The sequence below is a fragment of the Miniopterus natalensis genome, chromosome 17, assembly GCF_054644295.1.
Source record: "Miniopterus natalensis isolate mMinNat1 chromosome 17, mMinNat1.hap1, whole genome shotgun sequence".
In the NCBI taxonomy this organism is placed as follows: Eukaryota; Metazoa; Chordata; class Mammalia; order Chiroptera; family Miniopteridae; genus Miniopterus; species Miniopterus natalensis.
In genome coordinates, this window is record NC_142097.1 from 35,532,789 (window position 1) to 35,559,872 (window position 27,084).

At 49.2% G+C, this 27,084-nt stretch overlaps 2 protein-coding genes across 17 annotated transcripts in view; one reads left to right on the forward strand and one right to left on the reverse strand.

The window, feature by feature from the left end:
- MAPT (microtubule associated protein tau) overlaps positions 1–6,909 on the forward strand; it is a 39,182-nt gene extending 32,273 nt beyond the window's left edge. For all 13 annotated transcript variants that reach the window (XM_087825659.1, XM_087825656.1, XM_087825654.1 and 10 more), the window contains 3 exons: positions 2,730–2,811; positions 4,891–5,003; positions 6,665–6,909. In XM_087825659.1, the coding sequence (XP_087681785.1) occupies positions 2,730–2,811; positions 4,891–5,003; positions 6,665–6,880 (411 nt within the window). In that variant the 3' untranslated portion in view covers positions 6,881–6,909. The remainder of the gene's footprint in view (positions 1–2,729; positions 2,812–4,890; positions 5,004–6,664) is intronic.
- A 5,054-nt stretch (positions 6,910–11,963) lies between these two features.
- KANSL1 (KAT8 regulatory NSL complex subunit 1) overlaps positions 11,964–27,084 on the reverse strand; it is a 137,735-nt gene continuing 122,614 nt past the window's right edge. For 3 of the 4 annotated variants that reach the window (XM_016204000.2, XM_087826272.1, XM_016204010.2), the window contains 8 exons: positions 22,235–22,417; positions 21,615–21,803; positions 21,136–21,284; positions 16,063–16,184; positions 15,395–15,452; positions 15,077–15,189; positions 14,065–14,317; positions 11,964–13,750 (listed from right to left, as the gene is read on the reverse strand). In XM_016204000.2, the coding sequence (XP_016059486.1) occupies positions 13,520–13,750; positions 14,065–14,317; positions 15,077–15,189; positions 15,395–15,452; positions 16,063–16,184; positions 21,136–21,284; positions 21,615–21,803; positions 22,235–22,417 (1,298 nt within the window). In that variant the 3' untranslated portion in view covers positions 11,964–13,519. The remainder of the gene's footprint in view (positions 13,751–14,064; positions 14,318–15,076; positions 15,190–15,394; positions 15,453–16,062; positions 16,185–21,135; positions 21,285–21,614; positions 21,804–22,234; positions 22,418–27,084) is intronic. The other variant, XM_087826273.1, reaches the window with a different exon arrangement.

The following is a 27,084-nucleotide window of genomic DNA, read 5'->3' on the forward strand; positions in this document are numbered from 1 at the left end:
GGTTGGGCTGAAGGTGGCAGCACCTGAGACTGGCTCTGTCACCTCCTCCCCCTTCACCTGGACAGGTTCACTTTGAGTGGCTCCACTGGGGACAGCTGGCCAGTTTGTTCTGACAAGTGGACACAAAGGTCGTACTGTTCTACGTCAAAGCAAGACAAGTCCAGTCTCTGCTCACGGTTGTTTCCTCCTGCATTTGCAGGGGGTGAGTCAATTCCTAAGCCTCTGGCTCATGTTTAAAACCAGCTCCACCCCCTGGCGGAGACTCAGATGCAAAAGAGCCCAACAGAAGTGCACCACAGGGACCCGCCTGCAGCCAGGGGTTGACAGGGAATCGCTGCTTTGGGCCCTTTTAAATTCGGCTTCCTCCAAATGTCCTTGGGGACTTCCTGAATCCCCAGCGCATGTTTCCCTGAGGTGTGGGGCTGGCATCCTCACTTCCCCATTCGATCGGCTCTGCTGCCACCCTCCCTGCTGTCCTTTATTCAATAGAATATGCCAACTCGTGATCCTGAGGCTCCCCTTTCTCCCAAGCCCCCTCACTGCCCCAGCAGAAGACATTGGGGAGCAGGAGGTTCAAGACCCCTTGAGGTCCACCCCTGCAGAGGGGAGGGTTTCTGAGAGCAGGCATCTCGCTCCTGGCTGGCAGCCAAGGATGGTGATGGCCCTCGAGGGGCTCCCTCTCCAGAAAATGCCCAGCCTGGGCCGCCGTCTTCTGCATCCAGCCCAAGGGTTTATTCTTGCAATGTGCTGCTGCCTCCTGCCCCGAGCCCTCCGCGATCCCGGGAGCGGGCCCTCACCACGCAGCTGCTGCATGGCGCTTCACAGACGCTTCCTCACCAGTGTCTGCTGTGTCCCTCTGTCCCCGTTCTCCCGCCCCACCCGTGATCGCATTGCTGTTTTAGCTTTGACTCCCAGCTCTCTGGCTTCACTGCAGGCTGGGCTCCTGCCAGAGGACAAGGGCATGTGCTTTCCGGTTCAACCCTTGTCTGGTCAGCTGGGGGAGGCTGTGCTGGGAGGCTGGGTCCAGTGGGCCGCAGACAGCAGACGGCTCCTTCGGGAGGACCTGGGAGGGGAATACATTCCCGCTGCTGATGGCAGTCACAGGACACCAGGGAACCTCCTCGGGGGTACCTCTAGTCTGTCCTGCACCCTCTGCCAGCCTGGGGGTTAGCCTGTGACCTAGAAGAGAACCGCAGGCTATCCCGGGCTGGCCCCAAGGCTGGCTCTGGCCTCCTCCCAACCCTGGCCTGTGGCCCGCCTGACCCCACGCCTCCCGCCCTAGGTACCATCCTCACCCTTTCCTTTCCCCCCTCAGCCTTTCCAGGCTCAGCCCCCTCTCCTCCTCTCACAAGCTAACCCCTCCAGGCTGCAGGGAGGAGCGGAAGCCGGGTCACACCAACACTTCCATCTCCCTCCTGCCCAGAGGAGTCCTCACAGCTCCTTGCCCACCTCCTCAGTGCCCACCCCAGAGCACAGCTCCCTCCCGGTCTGTTCTCAGAATCACTTATTACCACCATCACCACCACCCTCACGGTGCGGGCTGCCACGCCTGCGTGCGCCCACCTCAGGCCCTGCACAGGCACACACAGCCCACGTCCACCTGTCGGCCTCAATCAACCCCATCAGCTAACACCCCAGGATGATTCTGAGTAACTGAATTCACTGGGATTGTTCCGGGTGATTTTGACCTAAGGAGAAGCCCCTCCCTTTTCCTGGTGTCCTTGTTTAACCCATTCTTGGGGCCATCGCTGTCCGAGTACCTAACTCCAGAGCAGGGAGAGGGAGTCCACTGGGTGACTGGCCTCCTGCACCGTCTAGTGACCTCTCACAAAGACACTGCTGGGAAGGGTCCTTCAGTGACCATCTGGGGGCCCCTTCACAGCCCAGCCGTGGCTTTGGAGAGACTTCAGGAGGCCCATCTGCCGACGGGGAGCCCCTCGGGGTGCCCCCTCCGGGAAGCTGGTTCTTGGGCTGAGGTCAGCAGGCAGTACAGGGGCATCAGCCCCCTCGGGCCAAGTCTGAGCCCTGCAGCCCTGGGCCCCCCGGTGTGTGTCCGAGTCTGCTCCCTGAGACGCTAACCCTTGGGTGTCTGCTGGGCCGCCTGCCCCTGTGTCGCTTTCCAGGACATGCAGGCGCCAACTGGCTCTTATGTCCAAGTCACCACACTGCTCTGGGTACTGCTCGCTGACCATCATTGCTCTTGTTGTGTGTGTGCTGGTGTTTCTGGAAGCTTCTCCTGGGAGAAAGCCCACCTCTCAACCCCACACGGCCCTCTCCTCTTTGAGGCCCAGCAGATACGGCTTTTGCTTTTCTGACGAGATTTTTCTAATGCTGCACAATCGGATTGTACTGACCCTTCTTTCTCTGTGTCCTCACCAAATGTGACCTGTCTGTGTCATGTCAGGAAGGAGCGACTATTCTATGCGTGTTTGCTTAGCAAATGGCATGGGCCCTGCACAATGACCAGGGACCCTGTTTTCCCCAAGGATCCCTGTCCTGTGGGACTGGAGCGTCTTCAGTCCCAGTTATTTTGTGAAGACCCAGCTCCCTGGGGGCAGGGCTGGCAGAACCCCGACCACTGGTGTTTCCACCGTGGCTGGGTGTGCGCCTCGGGGCAGACAGGAAGCCCTGCCTAGCTGGGCCTGGACTCACACGGCTGCTTCTCATTGCGCTGCACCCAGGAGAAAATAATCCCATTTTATTCTTTGTCCACTCCCTCTCACCTCCAGGTGCAAATAGTCTACAAGCCAGTGGACCTGAGCAAGGTGACCTCCAAGTGTGGCTCACTAGGCAACATCCATCATAAGCCAGGTAGCCTTTGCAGCTGGCTGCACGGGGCAGGGAGGCCTGGGGGCGGGGCAGGGCTGGTGGTGCCTGCTCCTGAGGGGCCTGGGAAGCATCCATGGCATGGGCCAAGGAGAGTATTGAGGGTGGAATGAGCTGGGCCTGGGAGGTGTGGCTGTCCGGTCTCATTCCCGAGCTGGAAGGGCAGATGCTGGTCCTACACCCTAACCCGCAGGCTGCACACGGGCCGCTAGAGCTGGAGAAAGGCCTGGTCTGGCCCCTGAAGGCTGGCTGTATGGATGTCCCAGCTTGGTCCCCAGACAACAGGGGGGATACCAACTGTACAAACTGCAACACGGGACCCCTTGGCCATTGCTGTGTCCCTTCCGTGACTTTGAACAGAAAATGATACTGTGGGCGCTCCCCCACTCTGCCCGCCATACAGAGCTCTCCTCGATGGAAATGTTCTGCACCTGTGATGTCCAAGGTGGTAGCCACTGGCCACGTGAGGCTGTTGAGCACATGAAACATGGCTAGTGCACTTGAGCAGCTGAACTAATTTTATTTAATTAAAATTGAAGAGTACATTTACACAGCAGAATACTAAGCTGTAAACAAGAAGGAAATCCTACCTTCTACAACAGCATGGATGGACCTGGAGAGCATTATGCTAAGTGAAATAAACCAGTCAGAGAAAGACAAGTACATATAATCTCACTTATATGTGGAACCTAATGAACAAAATAAACTAACAAACTAGAAACAGTCATAGATCCAGAGAACAGGCTAACAGCTGTCAGAGTAGAGGGGGGATTGGGGGCTGGATGAAAAAAGATGAAGGGATTAAGTAAAAAATATATATGTAACACAGGCACAGACAATGGCATAGTGATAGCAGAGGGGAAGGGGGGGAGGTGCGCAAAGGGGGGAACAAATGGAGACAGAAAAAGACTTGGCTTTGGGCGATGAGCACACAATGCAGTGTGCAGGTGATGTCTTATTGGGTTGCACCCTTGAAACTTGCATGGTTTTATGAACCAATGTTACCCCAATAAATTCAATTTTTAAAAAGTTTTCCAAAAAAAAATTTTTTTAAGTGGCCACATGTGGCTGGTGGCTACCATGTTGGACAACACATCTAGATTCCAACTCCCACCTGGGAGGCCAGGGCAGGGACTCTGCCTTGGTCAGGCCCTCGGGGCAGAGCTGTACCGGAACCATTCCTGTGGGAAGAGAGGCCCTCAGAAGCCTCGTCAGAGGGTCTCATTATTTTCTGGCTCCCTTGGACTTTTTATGGGAGTTTAGTCTCTTCCAGGGAAAACGACCCTCCACTGGTGTCACCATCCTACCCCACTGTGAGCAGCTTTCTTGGGTGGCTTTGTGCTTCCCAAAGTAATGTATGGTTGACCCTTGAACAACACGGGGGTTCAGGTGCCGCTCCCTGTGTTAACTCCGACTCCCCCCAAGCTTAACTACTGATCGCCTACTATTGACCACAAACTTTGCCGATAACAGCTGGTTAACACATATTTTGTATGTTATATGTATTAAATACTGTATTATTACAATAAACTAGAGAAAAGAAAATGTTACAAAGGAAATTATAAGAAATAGACAATATTTATTGAAAAATATCTGCATATAAGTGACCCACGCAGTTTAAGCCTGTGCTGTTATAGGGTCAACCGTCGTTTCTCCCTTAGACCACGTCTCCCAAGCTTGGGCCTGGGTGGCATCAAGTGTCTGAGAAGGCAGAGAGGGTCAGGGCCCTTCTTTATTTAGGGCGCATTTTTCCCTTTAGTCTAATTCCAAGGTCTTAGAGGGCCGCGACTTATTTGGAAGCCAACCGATTTAGAATTTGGAATCGTTTCTCCCAGCTGAGCTGTCATTTACCTTCGCACTACCTAAGGAGGAAGTTTTCTGAGTAAATATTTGATGCATACCTTGATTAGAGAGCTGAAGCAAAATGTTTTCAAGCCCTTTAGAAGGACTGACTTGTGCCCAAGCCACCTTCTAGATAAAGGCGAGCCCTCGCTGCTCCCAGGCCGGCGCTTCCCCGAAGCCCTGGGCGGCGGCACTGAGGCGCGGCGCTCTCTGCTGTTCCAGGCGGCGGCCAGGTGGAAGTCAAATCCGAGAAGCTGGACTTCAAGGACAGAGTCCAGTCGAAGATCGGGTCGCTGGATAACATCACCCATGTCCCTGGTGGGGGCAATAAAAAGGTAAAGGGGGCGGGGCTGGGAGGAGGCCGAGTTCAGGTGTGGCGGCTCCTCGAGTCAGGTGGACGAGACTGCGGTTCGGCCTTAGCTGCAGTCACCTGGGAGCTCGGTCCACAGGGCTGGAGGCCTGGGCCCCACCCTGGAGATTCCCATGGGTCTCAGGTGCCATCTGGACACCTGGAGTTTTTAAAGCCCCAGGTGATTCTTTCGTGCAAAGGTGAGAGCTGCTGTCCTAGGCCCCGTGGTTGACAAGCAGCCACAAAAGGAAGCAGCCCTCCCAAAGCCAGCCCCAGTGCACCAAGAACTAGTCATGGGAACATCACCCCATGTTCTAAGTGGGTCACCAGGCAGTTAGGGTGAAACAGTGACACTTAAATCCAGGGAGTGTCCATGGGGAGGTTGCTGGACCAAAGACCTCGAATTCGCCATAGTTCCTCAACTCCGGCTCTCGCTGTGGGTCTGTCTGTGTAAGCGTGGGGGGCGGGGCACCAGGGCATGCGCGGCCCTGAGCAGGCTCCCTCTGGGCCCATCACAGGATGCGGTCTAGCGGCTGCACTTTCCTCATCTGCACCAGTGGGGTTTCCCAGCCACGCCTGCCCAGAAGTTCTGAGGCAGCTCACTCTCCAGTCTTTAGTGTCCCTGCCACTGACTGAGGAGGGGCAGAGGGACAGAAGATGCCCCAGAATGGGCACAGAATTGGAGATGCAACCTGGATTAAGGAAGAACATTGCCCAAGGTGGCCTATCTTTCCATCGCAGCACACTTGGTGGCAGCCGGAGTCCCTATGGCAGATTGCTGTGCCTCTCTGCCCCTCCTCCAGCAGGCCACCCTGCTCACCTCAGATTCTGAGCGGACAGACAGCCAGCCACGTCCCTTCTTGCATTTGGGTGGGAAGCCTGACTGGTTCTGGAGAAGCACTTGCTGGGATGGTCCGGAGGCAGGAGTGGCAAACAGACCTGGGGACAGACCTGACCCCATGCAGAGCCCCCACAGGCTGAGGGGAGGACAGGGCCTGGCCTCGGTGAAGGGAAGTCTCGGCGCCTGTCTCCGGCAGCTTCTGTGTCCTAAGAAAAGCAACTGGGCAATATCTATGGAAATAAAATGTGCAAGCCTTATGACCTACTAGCAATTCCACTTCCAGGATACACTTAGATGTGTGAGATGATGTGTGTTCAAGGTTATCCAAGGTTATTAATTCACAGCATTGTTTGTCACAAAAAGACTGGAAAAGTCGAAATATCCACCCATAGGGAGTAAATTTTGGTACATCTGCTCTGGTGGATGCCCTGTAGCCATCAGTGAGCCCCAGGGAACTAGGTGCTGATAATAGAAAGCATTAAGTCTACAAACCAAAGTACAAAGCATGAGGATATTGTTACCATATGTATTTAAAAAAAACACGCCCATTTGTTTTTATATACTCACGCATACACGTGTGCGGAATGTCTCTGTCAGGGTCCACAGGAAACTTGCAGTGGTCACTGCCTCTGGAGAGGGGATCAGGGTAGCGTGGAGACAGGCGACGGAGGACCCCTGCTCAGGCGTTTGCTGTGGGCAGCTGATGCGAGCAGTTACCACGGCCCCATCAGCTCCCTCCCAGGGTGGCGGGCCGTCCCCCTCTCCCTGGCTCTTCATCTCGGCCTCCCTCCCCTCCTGTCTCGCAGATCGAAACCCACAAGCTGACCTTCCGTGAGAACGCCAAAGCCAAGACGGACCACGGGGCGGAGATCGTGTACAAGTCGCCCGTGGTGTCCGGGGACACGTCTCCGCGGCACCTCAGCAACGTGTCCTCGACGGGCAGCATCGACATGGTAGACTCGCCCCAGCTCGCCACGCTAGCCGACGAAGTGTCCGCCTCCCTGGCCAAGCAGGGTTTGTGATCAGGCCCCCGGGGCGGTCAGTAATCGCGGCGAGGAGAGAGAGAGTGTGGAAAAAAAAAGAATGACCCGGCCCCTCGCCCTCTGCCCTCCCCCAGCTGCTCCTCACAGATCGGTAGTCGGTTAATCACTTAACCTGCTTTTGTCGCTCGGCTCTGGCTCGGGACTTCAAAATCAGTGATGGGAATAAGAGCAGATTCCATCTTTCCAAATTGATGGGTGGGCTAGGATAATAAAATATTTTTTAAAACTCGTTAACGATGGCCACACCCAACATTTCCTTGGGCGATTACGTTCGATTCTTTTTTTTTCCCCCTCTGAGTAGAAGTGGGAAATGGACAGGCTCTGAAAGGTGCTTCTGGGGAATTCAAGGGACTGGGGGCGCCCTCCCCTGGCCCCATCCTGGGGATGTCACAGAGGCTGTGGCACCAACAAAGGATTTGCAGTTGGTGTGTTGGTGTGAGCTGGACGGGTGGGGGTGGGGGAGACACAGGTGAGGCTGAGGGGGGTGAGCTGGGGGAGGGGGTGAGAGTAAGCATGGCGGGAGAGACCTGCTCCCTGCATGGGAGGGCAGCAGGGAGGACAAGCAGCCTCCACTGGGACCCGGTGGCCTCCTGTGGTTGGTGGCCTGGGATCTGCTGCAGGTCAGTGTGCTACCTTCGAGGGCAGCCTGTGGGAGAAAGGCTCCGGTTCCTCCCGCCCTGTGACGGGCAAGCTGGCTGCCGGGAGGGTGACAGCCTGTGGGGACTTCCTCAGAGAAGACTGACCTTGCTGTCCTGAGTGCTGGCCTCTTTCTCCCCCCCACAGGGGCGGGGCAGGGCCTGACCTGAGGGGCTCCCTCCGCTCATGGAAACCCTGTTCTCTTGAGTTCTGAAGGTTGGAAGTGCAGCCACGATTTTGGCCACCTCACTGATCTGGGACTTTAGGGCTAACCAGTTCTCTCGTAAGGACTCGTGCCTCTTGGGGGACACCCGCCTGTTCCCAAGCCTGGGCCACTGGCATCTCTAGAGTGTGTGGAGGTCTCGGGGGGGTTTCTGAGCCCCCGTTTCTCCTACCCCACTGCAGCCACCTGTTTGCCTCCGCCACACCCTGTGTCTGCTGTGTGGAGCCCAGTCACTGCCTGTACCACTCATCATGTCACACTGTCCTGAGTCCCCAGCCTCACCACCCCCCTCTCAGAAATTCACATTGTTTGGATGTGGGAGGCATCTACTCTAAACCAAGGGGTGAGATCAAGGGAAGGCAAAGTCTGGGCACAAGGTAGGACCCCACTTTCTAGGTCTAAGTCACATTCATCTAACTGGCACGTCCCTCACGATGAACCCGTGACCTTAACTCCCATCCAGATGTGGGGCTCCCCAAGGCCAGGGTGGGGCTCAGCAGTGGCCCTGGATGCTAAGAGAGCTTTTTCCTCCCAGGAGGCCGTCCCCTTCCTGTGTTGAGCTGGCAGTAGGTTGGGTGTCCTGATTGTCAGAGATGGCACCAGGACAGGAAGGCCCCCGGGGAGGGACCACATTCCCTCGGTCACCCATTTCCTCCCCCAGCCTGTGACTGCCGCCTCAGAGAGCCCCCTCACTGCTCAGCCCCAAGTGCTTGTAATCAGCCCTCCACACCCCCAAAGGGGGCCATGCCCACTCGGAAACTGTTCTTCCCCGACTGAGCTCAAAGCAGCGCTGTCTGTCTCGTTGGAGCAGCTGGACATATACATAGATGTCGCCTTTCCCTCCCCATCTGCACCGTCGCGTTGTCAGATTTGTCTGTTTATGCTTGGATCTCACCAGAGTGACTATGATAGTGAAAAGAAACAAAAAGGACGCATGTACCTTGAAATGCTTGTAAAGAGGGTTCTAACCCACCGGGGGGGTCCTACGGGGCTCTCACTCCGCGCCCTGGGAGGCCAGTGGGGCTCCGGGCTGGAAGGGGCCTGAAGGAGGAAGCTGAGCGCCCCCCCCCCCCCCCCCCCCGGGCTTCCCTTTGTCGGCAGCGTCCTGGCTGGTGGCAGGAAAACGCCCTCTGGTCACAGCCCGGAGAAGCCCCACAGCAGCCCTGCATCACGAGGAAGATGAAGCCCATGCCAGCTGGGGAAAGGTCCCACCAAGGGCCCTACAGCCACAGCTGCCTGACTGAGGAAGGGTGACAAGTCAGGAGACGCCATTCCCAAAGCCTTGGCCAGAGCCCCCACTGACCTTGCACAAGTCCCATCTGCTGTCTCAGAGAAAGGGAAGCAGCCTTTGTGGAAAATTGCTGCTTAAAGAAATTCAGCAACCTCAGGTCCAGTCCTGCCACTTCCGGTTTAGATAGTTTAAGGCAACCCTGGGGGGGGTAGGAGCCCAGGGCCTCCTCCATAGAGCTGGAGGCTTCATTTGCAGTCAGAGCTTCGGCCGGAACTCTCAACTGCGAGGCTCCCTGCTGTCCTTGGGGTTCTGAGAAAAAGGAAATGTGGTTTAAAGATCTGGTAGCCGTTAGAGACATGGCCCCTCATTACTGCCGCTAGTTGCGGCCGCATCTCCTTGCGCCTCTTCTGGCTTCCTCTTCCCGCAGTTCCTGGGCCCTGTTCTCCGACACCTTACTCCGAGGGCCCTGGAATCTCCCTGGCAGGGTGGGCTACTGGGGTCAGGTCAGTGCCGGCCAGGAGAGGCAAAGGGATGCTGGCTAGTGACCTTAAATGAGGACAATCCCCCAGGGCTGGGTTCTCCCCACCCCCGCTTCCCCACCTCCAATGTCCCTTGGGGGGCTAGGTATGCTCTGTGCCTGGTTCCTTCAAGCTCTCCACTCTATCAATAGTTCCATTTAAATTGACTTCAGTGGTGAGACTGTATCCTGTTTGCGATTGCTTGTTGTGCTATGGGGGTTGGGGGGAGGAACCTGTAAGATAGTTACCATGGGCAAGGGGAAGTCTTGGAGTGCAGCAGTTAAACTGCCTTGTAACCCTTTTCTTCACGATTTCAACCGCATTTGCTAGAGGTCCTTGGGGCGTTGCCTTTCCACTGACAGGATTCCCAAGTGCAGTAGGCTGCCAGCTGCTCCCCGTGTCCTTCCCAGCCGGGGCCGGTGCTGAGGGTGAGGCTCGTGGGGGAATCTGCAGATACAGCTGCTCTGGTTTCTTGCTGGGTCCCAAGCCCGCAATCATGCCCCCCAAAGACCCTGGCATCCTTTCCTCTAAACCGTGGGCACCTCCGTGTCACTTTTCCAACTGACACGCAGCCTGTGTCTAGCAGCTGCCAAGATCTTTACCCTCTTTTATCTTTGTCCCCCAAGTAAAACCAAGAGGTGGGGATGAGGGCAGAGGGGGAGATCACTGTGTCCCATCTACAGATCCGTGGCTTCATGAGACTTCTGGTTGCTCTTCAGTTTTGAAAAGGGTTATCCTGGGCACCGACCCAGTCTCACCTCCTGATGGACTTAGCCCATGAATCTGCAGTGTCTGGTGGGACAATTTCTGGCACTTGCAAGTCCCATGATTTCTTCAGTAACTTTGAGGGTGGGGGGAGGGACATGAAACCATCCTAGCTTAGCTTCCTGTTTGTGAATGTTCATATGGTGTATTGTGCGTTTTAACAAATGATTTACACTGACTGTTGCTGTACAAGTGAATTTGGAAATAAAGTTATTACTGATTAAATAAGGTCCCCGTGCATGAATTCAAGACAAGAAACTGATGTATGGTATACAAGTCCCTTCCCAGCCTTGGAGAACTTAGCTCAGAACAGGGCAGGACAGTTGTTAACACCAGGACATGAGGACTTACCAGCTCTCCCTGGGACCCTGAAGCTGAGAGGTCTCGGCCTTTTCACGTTCAGCTCATCTCATTCTGGGTCCTGGTCAGTACCCTTGGGGCCGAGCTCACGGGACTGCCCGGCGAGTCTGCGGGACCAGTACTGGTGCATTCAAACCTGAGGAGACTGCGGTGGGCGGGAGAATGTCTCCCTGGAAATCAGCACAACACTAGGCCAGCCAGCGGAAGGAATGGCTTCGCTCCCTTAAAGGCCTGCACAGCTGCCTTCCCCTTCTTGGGAGCAGTACTGGGGAACAGGTCTGCTGAACCAAGACAGGGATACCAGCCAACCCCTAGCAATGTCACAAAAGCAAGCAGCAACAAAGCCACCCATATAGTACCGCTCCTTAATCAGTTCAAGGTCCTTAACACCAAACCCTTAGATTTTTCAAGTTTCAAAATATGACTTTTCTCAGCGCTTCCTTAGCCACTGCGGACAGAAGCTTAAGTAGAGAAGATCTTAACTGTAACTACAGGAGCAGCAACAGGGCAGCCCCAGAGAAACGCTACCTCGGAACTGCTCTCGCGGCCAGGACAGGCAGCCTCACTGGCCGCTTCAACTTGACTGCATGAAAAGGACAATAACCAGGTCCACCACTTACGCATTTTGTACAAAGAAAATCAAGCACTTGGTCTCCTCAAAGACACTACAATCTCAGGTCGCAGGTGAGCAGCAGCCCAGGCTCCATACAAAGTATACACTCTCACTGGCCCCAGCCCCAGAGAAGGTCAGTGGTGAAAAGTGAAATCTCCATTAAAGAGCCATTTGGAATAGATATAAAACGTGGTACTGCTGGCCTCACCAGAGAAAGGGACATCGAGAGGCAACAACTGCATCCAACAGAAAGAAAAGCAGACGATCTCCGCAGAACCCCTCTCCTCTTGGCACCCTTACCTCCCTCCCTCATAAAACCACCACATCCTCTCCCTGGTGATAAGATGACCCTGCTAGGTGCCCATAAGACATAATGGAGCCCTGGCTGGTCGCTCAGTGCTTACTGCATCGACCCATGGACTAAAGGGTCCCAGGTTCAATTCCAGCCAAGGCACAGCATGTACCTCGGTTGCAGGCTGGTCCCAGCCCAGGTTGGGGCACCTATGGGGGGTTGGGCAACCAAACGATGTGTCTCTTTCACATCGATGTCCCTTCCATGCTTTGAAAAGCAATGGGGAAAAAAAAAAAAACAGAATGGGGACGTCCGGAGGTTCAGAGCAAGACTGAGGACACCAGAGAACTGCCAGCAGGGCTGGCTCCTAAGTTGCCACCATTACCACCATGTCCAATTGTTAAGAAAGGCCAGGCACGCAACATTCTGTAACTTTTTTTTATTATTTTTTTCACTTTTTCCTTTCTTTTTTTTTTAAAGCACTAGTCTGTGCTTTGCGAACAGAATCAAGACATTAACAAAGATCAGCTTCTCTGAAGAAAAGCATTTCTATAGAACAAAGACAGCTACATGTCTCGCTGCCAATACACAGCTCAAAGCAGAAAAAGAAAATATTTACAAAATACAAGGTTTTTTTTTCCATTTTTGTTTTTGTTTTTTTTTTTTACAATGCTAAAAGGGTTATTCAGAATTTTCAACCTTATAAATAGAAGAAGCACTTTATGCATAGGGATATGGTGCATTATTGTTTTTTTAAAGAAACAATGACAAACCCTTTAAATTGCAAACAGAATCAAAAAAATCACTAATGTTGAAAATTGTGAAAAAACCCCAACCATTAAGCAGCTTGTCTACTATTTTTATATGATTACAAAATGGCAAAAAAAAAAAAAAAGTCCTTATTGCCCCCTTTTTGGTAATGTAATCATACATGAGACAGGCACAAGGTTAACAACCAGGGGGTGATAATGGAGAGTGATGGGAACCACAGCTAGGACCAGACAACGTTCCACAGGAAAGGGGAACTTAAAAGACAAAGGGCCGAACTGACACTGACAGGGAACTGGATGGGGAGGAAACATGACTGAATCAGCCAGGGAAACGGAATTACACAGAGGAGATGGCTGCTCACTTCCCAGACCCCTAGGTTTGCAGAGGAGTAGGAATAGAGGTTAAGTAGTCCTAACTCTACCTTCATGGACCAGGACAGGGTAAAAAAGTCCAAGTGGAAGGACTGCTGTGTGTGGGTATGTATGGCATGGGGGAGCAGACGAGAGGGCACAAAGGGGCAGGATGGGGACCTGAGCAGCCGCAGCCAGTTTAACTGCAGTTAAGGAGTCAAAACAGAGATAACCAAATGCAGAGGAAACCCAACATTCATCTGCGAGATCTGGATGACAGGGGGAAGCCATTCCAGCTGGCAGTTATGGCTAAGAGACTCTGGCGGGGGTGCTCCAGCACAGATGACCAAGGGAGACCCAGCCAGGAGGGCTGGAGCTGAGCCAAGCCACGAATGGGAGGGGACGGGAGGGGAGGGGAGGGCTGAGGAGGGAGCTGCTCTCTCCCACCCTAACCTAAGGGGGCAATACTGAGCTGGGGCTTTCCATTCCCTCTGCCCACTTGGCTGTCCCACCCTGCCCACAGGTGCGAGGGAGAGGCGATCATCAAACATCGCTAAGTCCAGTGATTCAACAGTGCAGAGGATGTGCCAGGACCAGGCTGGCAGGGTCTTATCCTGAACTTCTGTTTGCCAACTGGAGGAAGTGCTCAGGTGTGTGACAACAAAACATGGAAACCAAAACCAAAACAGAACAAAAATCAAAACAAGGGAAAAAAAAATACCAAAGTAGAATCTAAATTGTTTAAATTCACTAAAAACCGTGAAAATTTCCGGCATATGATGTTTGAATATCAAACGCAGAGATTTCTGAAGCTTTAATGCCAATAGTTAGTGAGTCTGTTTAGATTCTCGTATCCCGCTCATCTGTGAGTTGGACGCTGAGTTGTAACTGTTGCTGTCAGATGCCGACTCTTGAGGGGGACAATGGGAGGTGAAGTGGGTGCCACCTCTGTCTCCCGGCCAGTCTTGTTGTTGCCTGAGGTGCGCCGAGTGCAGCGGGCTGCCCGTTCCTGCGCATCCAGTTGGTCCTCACACTCTGCCTGGGGACTGTACGCCAGGGGGAAGGTTCGCCGCTCCCATGGCTGGACAGACTGTGGGCAGACAAGTTGCCTTCGTGAGGACTCGGGCCCAGCTGCCCCTTGCCCCAAAACGTGTGGACTGGAGTGCCTGACCAGTTTCTCTAGAGTTCTTGGGGTGGTTTGGGAAGATGCCTCACAGAGTGGGCACCCTTTAACAATGGCTATTTCCATGGTACCTTCAGAAGGTCGATTTCAAGTGCAGCCCCTCCTCCCCTCCAAAATGGGGAGGGAAAATCATAACATGTAGATTCACCTTTAGCAGGTACTGTCCCTTCCCAATTCCACCCCCCAGCCTACCAACCCCATGCAAAGGCAGCATTCCTCACCTGTTCATCCAGCCCCAGCTCTGGCGTGGAACAGCGTGTGTCTTCACTGGCTAGGTGTCGTAGAGTGTCCCGTGCTACAGGGGTGAGGGGGGCCGAGTGCAGTTCTGGGCTGATGGGGCTCCTAGGGGACTGACCGTGGGAGAACTCCGACAAAGAGTGGCTACTACTGACATCAGGAGAGGCGGGCTGGGGGGTGGAGGGGTTGGCACAACCCAGCTGTGGGGTTGTCCGGCCGTCTGATGACCTGTAAGACCTGTACACCAAGGAGTGCAAATCTGAGTGCCTGAGTCATAAGGGATTACTCGTATGTTTATTTGGGGGTGCGGGTGGGGGTGCTAGAGAGGCATGAAAGAAAGCATCCCAACCAGAGTAGCAAGGTATACTGACACCAACAATTCTTTCCTAGGAACCACAAATCCCCTCATTTCCTCCCACTGCCGTGTAGAGAGGTGGCTACATAATATGACATGTAGGAACTGCATACACCTGTCATCCCAAGAGAAAGCCAGAGCTGAACACTGCCAGGACTAATCCCTGCTCAATGCCTAGAATTCACAGGGGAAGGGAAATTAGTTCAGATTGAAAATTATAGTCGAGGAAAAAAAGCAAAATCAAGAGTCTAAATCCTTCTACTTGAGACTCCTGAGGGCTCTGCCACTCAACAATAACTGGAGATAAGCTGGGGCAGTTCTTTCAAGCAGGACCACAAAACCATATTCCACTGTCCAAAGGAAGGACAGCTTGTGGTGAGGCCTCCAAAGCCCCTCTGGTAAATCACAACCTCCACCCGGCCACCGAATGTCACAGCCAGCCTGCTCTTAGAGCCCAGGAGATCACTTCCCACTCAGCAAGGACCCAGCATTTGCTTATACCCTCATCAGTTCCGAAAAACACCGAGAAACCTCTGTATTCTCAGCTACTGCTAGTGGATGAGTATGAAGAGCAAGAGCAACCTGAGAGGCGGTGGCAATTCCAAGGACACAGTTAGGGCCCAAACTCCCTGTCCCATTACCTGCTGCCCCGCCGCTGGGGTGGCACGCTTGTGGTCCACAGCCACCTAGCCCTCTCCATCTCCTCACATTTGGCATGCAGGGCGGCGAAGGCTGCATCAGACAGGTCCTCGATCTGCAATAGAGCAGCTTCAATGATCACTTCTTCCCGCTAGAAAGCCGAGTGTAAGTAAGGGTAGATCAATTCTAGATCCAGCCCCACCCCATACTAAGTTCTTTCTGGTCAAAACAGGAATATGTGCCTGCATTTGACACCACAGGTCTGGATGTGTGCAGCACATGTGTGTATCTTCTCTAAGAGAGAATGACCATGTCATTACCTCCTCGTTCTCTTCGTCAGGATTCCCCTTCAGAGATCGAAGATCGACCTCCCGCCAGCTGCAAAACCAAGAAGGGACAATCATGAGATGGCAGGTAGCCTGGGGCAGGAAAAATGAGTCCATGCAAGAACGAGAGCCCTGAGCCTATGAGTGATACTGCTTTCTGCTGGCAGGCTCTGCCCTCTGAGCTTGGCCTCCTTAGCCCTGCAGGCCTCTAAGAGGCTTCACACTCAATATCCACAAGGTTCATAAACTGGATGCAGGCTGGGAGGCTGGAAAAACAAAGGAACCTATTTAAAGGGACCACCACTATTCAGCACCAGCAGATTGCTACCACACGGGAACACATATACAGGGCCACCCAATCTTCCGACTTGTCAACAAAAGCTGGAAATAAAGATTCATAAGTGAATCTTTGATGCTGCCAGCAAATTCAGTATTTTAAAATGCACTGTATGTGTCAAATAATACAGTCTACTGCCACTTTGTGACTTGTGGTCTGGTTAAGACTTATATAATGGAATGAGAGAGAACTAATGAGAACTAATTTCACTTCTACTAGAAGACAAAACCCAAAGCTAGGACCCAAAGCTCAGTGACGAGAGCCAAAGAAAAAGAGCAGTAACAGGAAAAATGGGGAGAAAAGCTGATTTATTTAGGCCCTCTACCTGGGAGTAAGGATTTCCTTGTATTGCAGTTTCTCTACACGGGTTGTTGCAGCAACAGACATTGGGATGACGATGTTGTTGATATCAAATGAGCTCTCCCCCCTTCTCCTCCTTATTGGCTGCTGTAAGACAAAGGTAAGTTTAAAGGAGAGACACAATTCTACAAACATCAAAGCATACACCAGAGACTTAAAACAGAATTACCAATAAACAGGCATCTGTGTCCCTTGGATAGGGGCTGGGCAGCAACTGCTTGCATCTAATGGGTGTGGAACGTCTGGCCTGTGGGCCGTATACAGCCCACAAAATCATTTGGTCTGGCCCTGCCAAGGCCTCACCAAAGAGAAGCAGTTCCAACCATCACATTAGGGGTAAGTTAATTAAATGTTTGACCAAATATTACATGCTAATTTTTAAGTTGATAATTTTGTATGGCCCGAGAATGATGTTATAAATATCCAAATGGCCACCAGCAGAAAAAAGGTTCCCCACCCCTACAGGAGATGGTCTCCCATAACAAAGCCCTCAGGAGAAAAATATTAGGTGGTCTTGAGGAGTATCTCCCATGCACAAGCCTCACTGCCCACCCTTCCCCTTCATGGGCTCACATGAAAAGAGACTTCTGTGAATTTCACAGGGGTGGCTATTCTGGGGCCTTGAGTCAATTGTTGTGGTTCCTACTCTTCCATGTACACCTTTACTATCCCTTTCCCCTTTATTTAAAAAAAAAAAATTTTTAATGTACATTTTTTAAATACTTTTGTTGTTAATCCTCACCTGAGGATATTTTTTCCACTGACATTTTAGAGAGCGGAAGGGTGGGGGAAAGAGAGAAACATTGACATGAGAGAGACACATCGATTGGTTGCCTCCTGCACGTGCCTGGACCTGGGCCAGGGATTGAGCCTGTAACGGAGATATGTGCCCCTGACTGGAATCCAACCCTCAATCCTTCAGTGCAAGGGCCGATGCTCTAACCACTGAGCAAACCCAGCGAGGGCTGTTTTTTTAATTAATTTTTTTTTTTTGAGAGAGAGAGGAAGAGAGGTAGAAACATCAATCTGCTGCTCCTGCACGCCTGCCACTGGGGTTGAGCCCAAAACCGGGCATATTCCCTGACCGGCAATTGAACCTGCGACCTCTTGGTGCACAGAAGGACGCCCAACCGAGCCATAGCAGCCAGGGACCCCTCCCCACTTTAAATCCTCCTTTCTGTCCCCATAGACTTAGGCCCATAGTAGCTTCTAAAAGCAATGTTTAAACCTAGTGGTGACTCTTTGGGTTATAAAGATGATTATTTCCCTTATCCTGAAAGATACTCAAAGAATAGGTCCAACTCAATAGATCATCTAACCTTGGATGTCATGAAATCACCTCCTTCTTATAGATCAATTCCTCAGCTAAATCTGAACCCACCATCTGCTCAGCCACTACATGATTTCCCCTCTTTGTGGCTATTATTCTTGGGGGAAGAGCTGAGAGCTTTCTAGATGAGTGGAGGGAAACTGAAGAAGAGGACCAGGCTCTATAGCTCACACTCCTGGGAAAAGGAGATTCACTTCTACAGGAAGTTGAGAAGATCAAACTCTTTGGAAAGAAGACTAATGAGGATCCAGTATCAGAGGAGGTGAGCATCTACTACAGCAGCAGGGAGACCAAATAAGGAATAAAGCAGGGAGCCAAAGGGCTTGGTTTCTCAGATGGAAGAAAAAGCCCACTAGCTGTATGTGCCCAGATAGCAAACACTGTACCCTGCCACAGAGACTGGCAATTGAGCTGTGAGAGGCCAGAGGGAAACAGTTGATGACAAAGATGCTGCCATGGCGACAATACAGCTGGAAACACCTAAGAGGCTGCATTCAAACCCAAGCCACCTTGTGTGGCTGGTTCAGAAGGGACTAGTGAAGGAGATGAGGTTGTTCCCTATACTAACTACTCTACTCTGTTCCTGGAGGACGACATATAATTGACTCATCCCATCATTTAAGGACATTCTCAGATAATGTCCAGTGCACTTTTCCTGGGCCAGGATTTTAGCTGCTCTACCTTCGACTTCAGGTTATTACAATGTCTTTCTCACCTCAACTTCCTTCTCTATCAAGTGAAAATAGATCAGCAATTTTCAACCTTTTCTACCTCACAGAATACCAAAAAAATCTATTTTTTGCCGATATGACAAAAAACCACTACCACCACCACCACCACCACAAAAAAAAACAGTATAATTTTGATTTAGTCACACTGAATGGATATGGTTGTGTTGGCTGTTGTCATTTGATAATCTAAGAGAAAAGAGATCAGTGCCTGGACTACATAGTAGCACGTTTTAAAAATTCTTGTGGCATACTGGATGAAAATCACTGGACTAGACTGTCATTGATCTCACAAATTTAGGATAACTGGGTAACCAAAATGGTTGAAGAGACTTTTGTAAATCTTTCATGGCTGAATTCTGCACCTGAGGATTAGTGACCTCATACCCAAAGGCCTCTGCCACTGCCACACCTCTGTTCAAACTGAATGTCCTACTACAAGAAGTGTTCCTTAAGGAAGCCCCAAGAGATGAACTTTCCCTATATTTTAATCAAGAATGAATGCGAGGCCGGCGGGTGTGGCTCAGTGGTTGAGCGTTGTCCCATACACCAAAAGGTCACTGGTCCAATTCCTGGTCAGGACACATGCCTGGGTTTTGGGCTCTATCCCCAGTAGGGGGCGTGCAGGAGGCAGCCAATCAATGACTGTCTCATCATTGATGTTTCTCTCTCCCTCTCTCCTCTCCTTTCTCTCTAAAATCAGTAATAAAAAACTTTTTTTTTTTAAAAAAAAAGAAGAATGAACGAATGAATGCGCAACTGCTGGAGAAACAAGTAATCTTCTTGGGCCTGCTTTCAGTGCCTTGGAGGTAAAGAGGCATAAGTGGGTTGTGGGATTGTTCAATAGGCTCAAGCCAACACCCTCCACCTAGATCCACCCCTATATTTCCATCAGGTACTAATTTGGTCTAATGTAACTACTCTCCCCTATTTATCAAATCAGAGGTGGGGAGCAGGTGATGGGAATGGAAAGTGGTTCCCAAACCTAGTTTGCACATCAGAACCAAGATGAGCAGCTTTTAAAAAAAGCTCTTAAATTTTTTTTTTCTCGGATCCCCCCTTCTAGCGAATCAGAATCTTCAGGGTTTTATGTGTTTTTTTAAGCCAGAGGCGATTCTGATGCATCCACAATCTATTGGGAAGCACTAGCATGCACACCCCTCCCGCTGCCCATCCCCCCACCATCTCTCTAGGTCCTCTAGCTTCTCTACCTTAAGTATCTGGCCTTTCACTGTATTAAATAAATCCAGATTTAAAAAAAAAAAAAAAAAATGGCAGCAAGAGCCTTAAGGATCAACACAGGGCTATATACAAAATTTATACTCAATAAATAATAAGTAAAAACGTCAAATGATCTAGGCCCAAGTTAACAGTCTCCAGACACAAGAGGGTCAGCAGGTGAGAAAATACTGGTCTCACCAAGACCTGAATCTCAGACTTCAGATTTTCTTTCAGAATTAGACTGTCTTTGAAATAATTTGGTCTTTTGGTTACTCACCTTTTGTGATGGGTAACTAAGTTTGTGATAGATACTACACACCTATTTAGACAAAATTTGTAGATGTAGGAGGTGAAGAAGAGGCTGTTCGGAAAAGACTGATTTTTAACTTTTATCGGACGAAAGGGAACTTTAGTTCCCGGCAAGGAGTGGGTCCCGCTGGCCAAATAAAAGATAACTTTAATAATAAACAATACATTTTCTTTATAAATGTTTTTACTTTTCATAAATAACTCAAAAAATAGGTAAGATAGAGGCAAAAAAGTAAATGCCTGCAGAGCTGAATTTAAATGTCCAAAAAAGCTCCAGCTGGGAGACCCCACTACGGGAATTTAAATGCCATCTTTTAAAGGTTTAAGAGCAAAGTTAGAACAATGTAAATTCCTACCTGATCACAGGAACCTAGTGAGCACATTTTGTGGGCTTAGAAGTTTCTTGATATCAGCTTTAAAGGGGCTTCAAAGCACCTGCATAAGGTGCCTCTGCCATGGGGTGCGCCTGTGGCCAACACTGTGTAGTGTAATGTAAGAGAGCTGGCTCTGCAGCCAGGCGGCCTGGGTTTGAATCACAATTATAACCATCACAAGTTGCCTTGCTTATGCAATTTCCTTAACCTTGGAAAGCCTTAGTTTCCCTGTTTACAAAATGGGAATCCTTAACACCAACTACATCTCAAAAGGTGTTACAGGACTGAGAGACCACGTGGAGAGCACTTAGCACTGACACACACATTACAGTGGCAGCGTTTTATTATTACTGTTACCATTATTATAATTACTACATAAAGGACCCTTTAGTGGCACAAGGCTGCTACAGGTAGATGTGTTTAAGGAGGTACACCTTAAGGAACTAAAATATTAGAATGAAATTCTAATGTGTCTGAAATGGCTGTGAGAACAGCTACCTGGATAGAATGTGGTACGAAGTCACTGCGAGTGCACCACATGTAAGTACTGCCAGGGTGGCTGTCGGATCTGTAATTCTGCTCTGTACACCTGAAAAGCATGGGCTGCCCTCTCCCTTCTGTTCCAGGCACCCTAACAGCCAGTGTTTATTCTCAGTTCTGTAGCTCCACTCAGCAGTAGAGTAAAAACAGGGAAATCCAATGTCTTCAATGCCCGTAGGCATTGCGCCTCTATTCCTTCTCTCAGCTTACTTTTTAGACTAAGAGGGCGAGAGCCATGATATTGTTGAGTGCAATGTGAAACTCAGTCTCACAGGTCTTTAATACTCACAGCCCACTTTTAAGGGTTTTCTCTGCATCAGGCCTTCTATGGACGGCTCAGCACAGACCCATCTCGACTATGAACAACTCAAGGCAGGCAACAGGAAGTCAAATACCGCTGCTCCAACTTACATCCCGATGAGCTGAAACCCATACCTGCCCTGGGCTTCACAGTCCACTCTACACTGTCCCCAGAGACACTTAAATGAGCCGTAACCGCAGAGGGGCTCTCCAGCTAACTCCATGCAGGTACTTACAGATGTGCTGGCTGTAACCTGGGGGCTGGAGCTGGTGGATGCAGAGGTGTCTGATGAGGTGGAGAGCTGTCGCACCAAGGGACTGTGCGGTGAGTGGTGGGAGGCTGCCAAGTAGCTCGAACTGCTCAAATCTGTGTGATGCTTCAACACTGCAGAAGTCAACAGAAAAGAGGAAGATGTGGCTATCTTCACCAGCTCTGCCTCTAGCAAAAGCTAGGAATGCCAGCGATGCACAATGAAGGCAAAACGCTTTCTAAGCCTGGGGGATAAAAAGGTAAAGCAAGTGGCTGATGGGAAGTAGGGGCTGGGCGGAAGCTGCTGCAGCAGTAAGAAGAGGCCTGCATTTGGAAGCAGTAGGGTCCCTCTACTCTGCCTTCCTACAGTGAGGGAAAGCTGGGGGCAATTAAGAGAAGCGCAGGCTGCCCCAGAAAGCCCCGAGCAGGTGCAAATGCAGGTAGAGGTGCCGGGCCTGGCCCTACCTTCACTTCTCTCAGATGAATGGTCTCGCAATCTCATTTTGCTGTGGTTTGGGTCATGCACGAGTGGTGGTGGGTTAGGCAAGCGCTCTGCTTTTGGCGCTGTCACTCGCTCCACCACAGGCACGGACCCCACATCGTCTAAGTGCTGCCTGTGGGTCCTGTCAGGCCGGGTTTGGTGATGGGACAGCTCTGAAGAGGGGAACAGAAAAAGAGCTGTAAAATATCTTCTCTCAATCTTTTCTTATTTGAGTTCTGAGTTCTTAAGTTCTCTCTAGGCCAATGACAGACACCTAGGGCAGCAGGACGGTCCTCTGGGACTCATGCTTCTAGCAAATAGCACAGTGGCTAGGGAGCCAACAGGGTCCTCAACCAGAGAAATGTGACACCAGGCTACAGAAGACAACCTGTTCACAGATGGACCCAATGCCATGTCACTGTTGGCTGTTCACTGAGCATTTGGGGTCCATCTGAGAAAATCCAAGATGAGTAAAAGGAGACTGTAAGCTGACTCTGTATCAGTCAATTCCCAACCCTAACATACCGCTACAGAAACCAGTAACTTGAGATTATAAAAGGAATAGAAAAACAACTAGAGGACTCCCTGGTCCTCTGAAACTTACTGGCTGTTGTTAGGAAGGAGCTGACCAACTTGTGCCTGTCTTTACGAGTTGGATCTGGCAGACTGCCTGGCATGGGTGCTCTGTGCTTAAATGAAAATTTTTTGGGAGGTTTGACTTTGTCAAAAGGTTTATTCTGCCACTGTGATTTCAGCATGCTCTGGAAGTGCAGGCTTGTGGGAACATCTGTAAGAAACACAAAACACCTAAAGGTTAGTACAAACACCTGGCCTGTGGGCTCCTATCTCATGAAGTGAGGTGAAGTGAATTCGCCGTTAACTCTGACTCTCCAGTGGGCAAGATCTGTGTCATACCCTTCTTTATTTGCCCAGTGGCATGATAACCTGGCAGGGCAAGCACTATCATATTTATCTGAACTTTACTGAAGGTCATTCTCCTACTCACAAACAAGTTACTTTTGCCTTTTATTTTTCAAGTTCAAAAACAACAAAACACATCTAACACACCCTTTTGTTAGATTGATGGAGTTTTCTTTGTTTATGTAATCTGCTAAGTTTAACTTTATTGGTTTGAAAGACTGATAGACATCCTGTTTCTATTCTTCTAGACACTAAAACATTTAAACTGACTTCAGTCAATATGGATTTATTCAGGATATATCCATTCAACAAATATTCCCTCTCTACTATGTACCAGGCACTATATTGTGTACATCTTTCCCCCAAAATAAGAATTATACCATTCTTCTCCCACCTTCCTTCAGAGCCTCACCACCCCCCACACTGAGATTACCTAGGTTTTTTATAGCTGATTAGTTAATATTCAACATCACAAATTAATCTTTTTAGTCTTAATTATCACAGATTTTTAAAGCTTTACTCCACTGTACTCTAATATCCAGTGTTGCAGATAAGATAAACTAATTCTTATTCACTTGTAGGTGGTCTGTTTTCCTCTTTTAAGCTTTTGAAAAAAAGAAGCAAACAAAAATCTTGTTGTGATATTAAACTGACTCAGGTCAATTTGGGGAGAAATGCCGTCTATACTGTCTCTTACTCATGAATATGGTATATCTCTCCATATTTTAAGGTTTTCTATAATTTTCTCTCAGCAGTGTTTGTCAGTTTTCATTGTATAAATCATCCAAATTTATTAAGTTTATTCTCAAGCATTTCCTGTTTTTTTGACAGCACTTCAAAATTTCACGACAGACACAGGTCTGTTTTTTTTTCTTTCAGAGTTCTGAGAAGCTTCCCAAGGTTCTCTTTAATCTGAAGACTAGCATATTTTCTTTAGCTCCCAGTTCCTCCTGGGAACCATTAAGCACCTGGGACATACTCAAAAGTTCTAGCCCCAGAGTCCATATCACTACTACAGCACAGAAATAGGCACTGATGGAGTAGGGGGTACAAGAGGGGAAAACCCAACCTAGCTATTCCAAAACAAGTCCAAATTCAGCACCAAATGCTCAGGTCCAATCCCTACTTCTCTGTGGCCTTCTCTGTTGGTGAAGAACCTCCCTATAACAGCTCCTACCTAACAGTTATCCTGTTTTCCATCATTTGAAAATCACTCTGAACTCTAGTCACTGATGGCATGCCTTCTTTTTCCAGAACTATTATGAATATATTCTACTTAACATTTTTTCTATGGAAAACATGTGAGGGATTTTGGCTCCCAGGGAGGGTAGAAGATGTGCTCAATCTAAGCTAGGATTGGGTAGGAGGGACAAGAAAAGAAGAATAAATGATCATTTACTGAACCCATTACTATGTGGCTGGCATTGTGTGTGTATATCAATCTTCATAACAATTCCATGATGTAAGCACCATTATCCTTTTAAAGACAGAAAACATGGTTCAGAGAAGTGAAGTAACTGTCCCAGGTTACATAGTTTAGTGAGTAAGAACCAACACTCACACTCAGGTTTGCATAATCCTAAAGCCCATACTCTTAGCCACTACACCATGAGATTATTCTTTGGCCCCAGAGAATAGAGAGGTTTAATTCTCAGGTGGAATCTGATGCTTCGCAAATTATTCCCAAGGAACTGGAGAGTACAAGATATTTTTCAAGGGAGTTCTACAGTTTAAAAGAATTTAACCACTCTTTCCTATAGTATAAACCATGGATTTTGTGACACTTCAAAGACCAAGTTTGAACACTAAATCTTTCAGGACAAGAATGAACGTATCCTTTAGTGAATAAAATAGTTCCATTCTCAAGGATGACTATCCCCAATGAGCAAGCAGTCTTAGGACCAGGCATTATTTTCTAGTTCTGAGAATGGACCACTGGCCCTTAGTAAATAAAGCATTGTCTAGTGGCATTCTGAAAGCTGGGCCGAGCTGGAATGCATACAGAAGGCTTAAGAAAGGGGAGACCACTTTCCCCTCTATATCCCAGGATACTCCTTTCTCAGAAGAGTTACTTCCACTTGGCAAGGACTATGTAACGGGACTACAAAACCATTGTGATTTCATTAAGCCAGGGAAAAGAGGAGACAGTGGGAAAAGGAATGGACTAGAAGTAGAGAGACCTGGATTTGGGTCCCAGTTCCATCACTGAATAGGAGGAGAAAATAAGAACAAGTCAATTAACCAGGCTTTAGCTTCTCCATTTGTAGATGACGCAGCAGGACTAGCTCAGGGCTGGTAACACCCAGGGACATGTACTCTAGCTCTCCCCCTTCCTCTGTCTACTGGAGCATAGGCTAAAGTAATCACATGGTTTCTGTTGGACCCTAAGACCTCAGGCTCTTCTCAAAAAATTAACCAAATCCAGACAGCCACTATTAAACACTGTGAGTAAGCACAAGAGAGGACATACTTGGAGCTGATGTATTAAGTAGAACCAAGAACTCCTTTTCCACCCGGCTGGCATGGCTCAGAGGTTGAGCATCAACCTATGATCCAGGAGATTGCAGTTTGATTCCTGGTCAGGGCATATGCCTGGATTTCGGGCTCGATACAGAAGGCAGCCTATCAATGACTCTCATCATTGATGTTTCTATCTCTCTCTCCCTCTCCCTCCCGCTCTCTGAAATCAATAAAAATATTTAAACAAACAAACAAAAAAGAACTCCAACCCACTAAATAAGCAGTTAGGGATAATAATGAACTGTTTAAGGGACTAAAGCAGCTACACTTTGCTAGAAGTTTGCTGTGTTTTAATTGCTTTCATATAAGAGTGAACAGGTAAATCCGCCAGTCAATGAACAAAAACGATCTCTTAGGAATTGAGTTCACGCTTCTGGATGAGGAAGAAATAACACCTAGGATCCACGTACAGCTAAAACTATGGAATAGGTTGGATATAGAGAACCTGAAAGTAGGCAAAGAAAGGGATGAAATGGCAGAGAAAATGATAGGGAACCATTCAGCTAGAAGACTTCATACATTCCACACTTTCATAGGCAAAAGCATTAAACTGCTATTAGAGAATAAAGTTTGCAAATACTTGATCAGGTCAGTAACATGAAAACAGAAGTGATTACGAACATTATCTTAAGTTACTATTTCTGCAAACAAAATGAAAAGAGGCCTTGACTTCAGGCTCACCAGGGCCTGACATTCCATGACTCACTTGACTGTTTTGCTCATACTTTCCACCATTTTCTCAAACTCACTTTCTTGGGGTGTTTTGTAATGCTCACTTCCTCCTCCTGCTGGCAAGTTGTAGTAGCCTCCTATTATAGCTAGCTGTCTTGGCAAGTTCTCTCAAAACACAGATATTCATGTCCAGATGGCCAGCAGGTGGTGCTCTTATTAAACCCAAGTCTAACTGATCTTCTTTTCCCCAAGGTTACATATCCTCTACATTTCAAAGCTAAAGATTAACCTAACTTGATTAAGGTGATAAGGAAACAAGTCTCTCCTTCTGGAGTACTAAAGGGTTATCACACCCTAATGCCTCCAACTTCTGCCCAGCTTACAGTTCCTCAAATTCCATCATCTCTAGCCATACTTAATGGGAGTGAATGAGGGGTGGTCAAGATGGGAGACAGAACTCTAGGATTACTAGCCTCAGATGGTTCCTATCTTCACAAACTACACAACTGGTTCGACTTAAAAATGAAGAGGCTGCAAAAAGGTGGCCCAGAGGTCAGGTCTGATGCACATACTTGACCCACACAGTACTATGCTGGCTGCTAGCCTTCACTGTTACTAATTATTCTACACAATGATCCACGGGGAACCTCAATCCTTTAGGGGGCACCATTCACATAGAATGGTGCGCTGTGGAGTTGTGGTCCTGCGAATCTTCTGGTTTACAGATTGCATTCTGAATGTGGTAGTTGTTTAGACAAAGAAAAATCACCCGAATAAGAATATTAGATATGGTAACTAGGACCCCAGGCCAACTCAAAGAAAGTCTAATTTATCCACAGGCAGATATGTTCATATATCCAACTTGGTATAGTAAAAGACACATAAATATTCTCCTTTACAGTCTCATACAAGGAGAATTTAATGACCAACTCTTGTCCAAACACCAGTGTCATCGTTAGGAGCTCTGTGTGTATATAAGACAAGAGAGACAAAGGGAGAAACAGTATTTAGAGGCAAGCAAGAAAATGATCTTTCCTTCTTTTCTCCCTCATTGCTACCTATAGTTGCTTGGAATAGGATGGAGTGGGGAAATATAAGAGTAGTGGTTAGATCTATAGATGTGATACAGTGAGAAGGACAGAGTGTGAATAAGGAACAGGTACCTCCTAGTAGAAATGCTGAATGGTGGAATGAGGGATGTCAGGCAGGTGGTTTGGGTACTTGTGATTGGATGGAGGAGACTTCACAACTCTACATGGTAACACTGTTGTTAAAGGAATGATCACCATGTTTATCAGCTGATATTCAATGAGTATGGAAGAGGCCTTATCAGGATCAGAA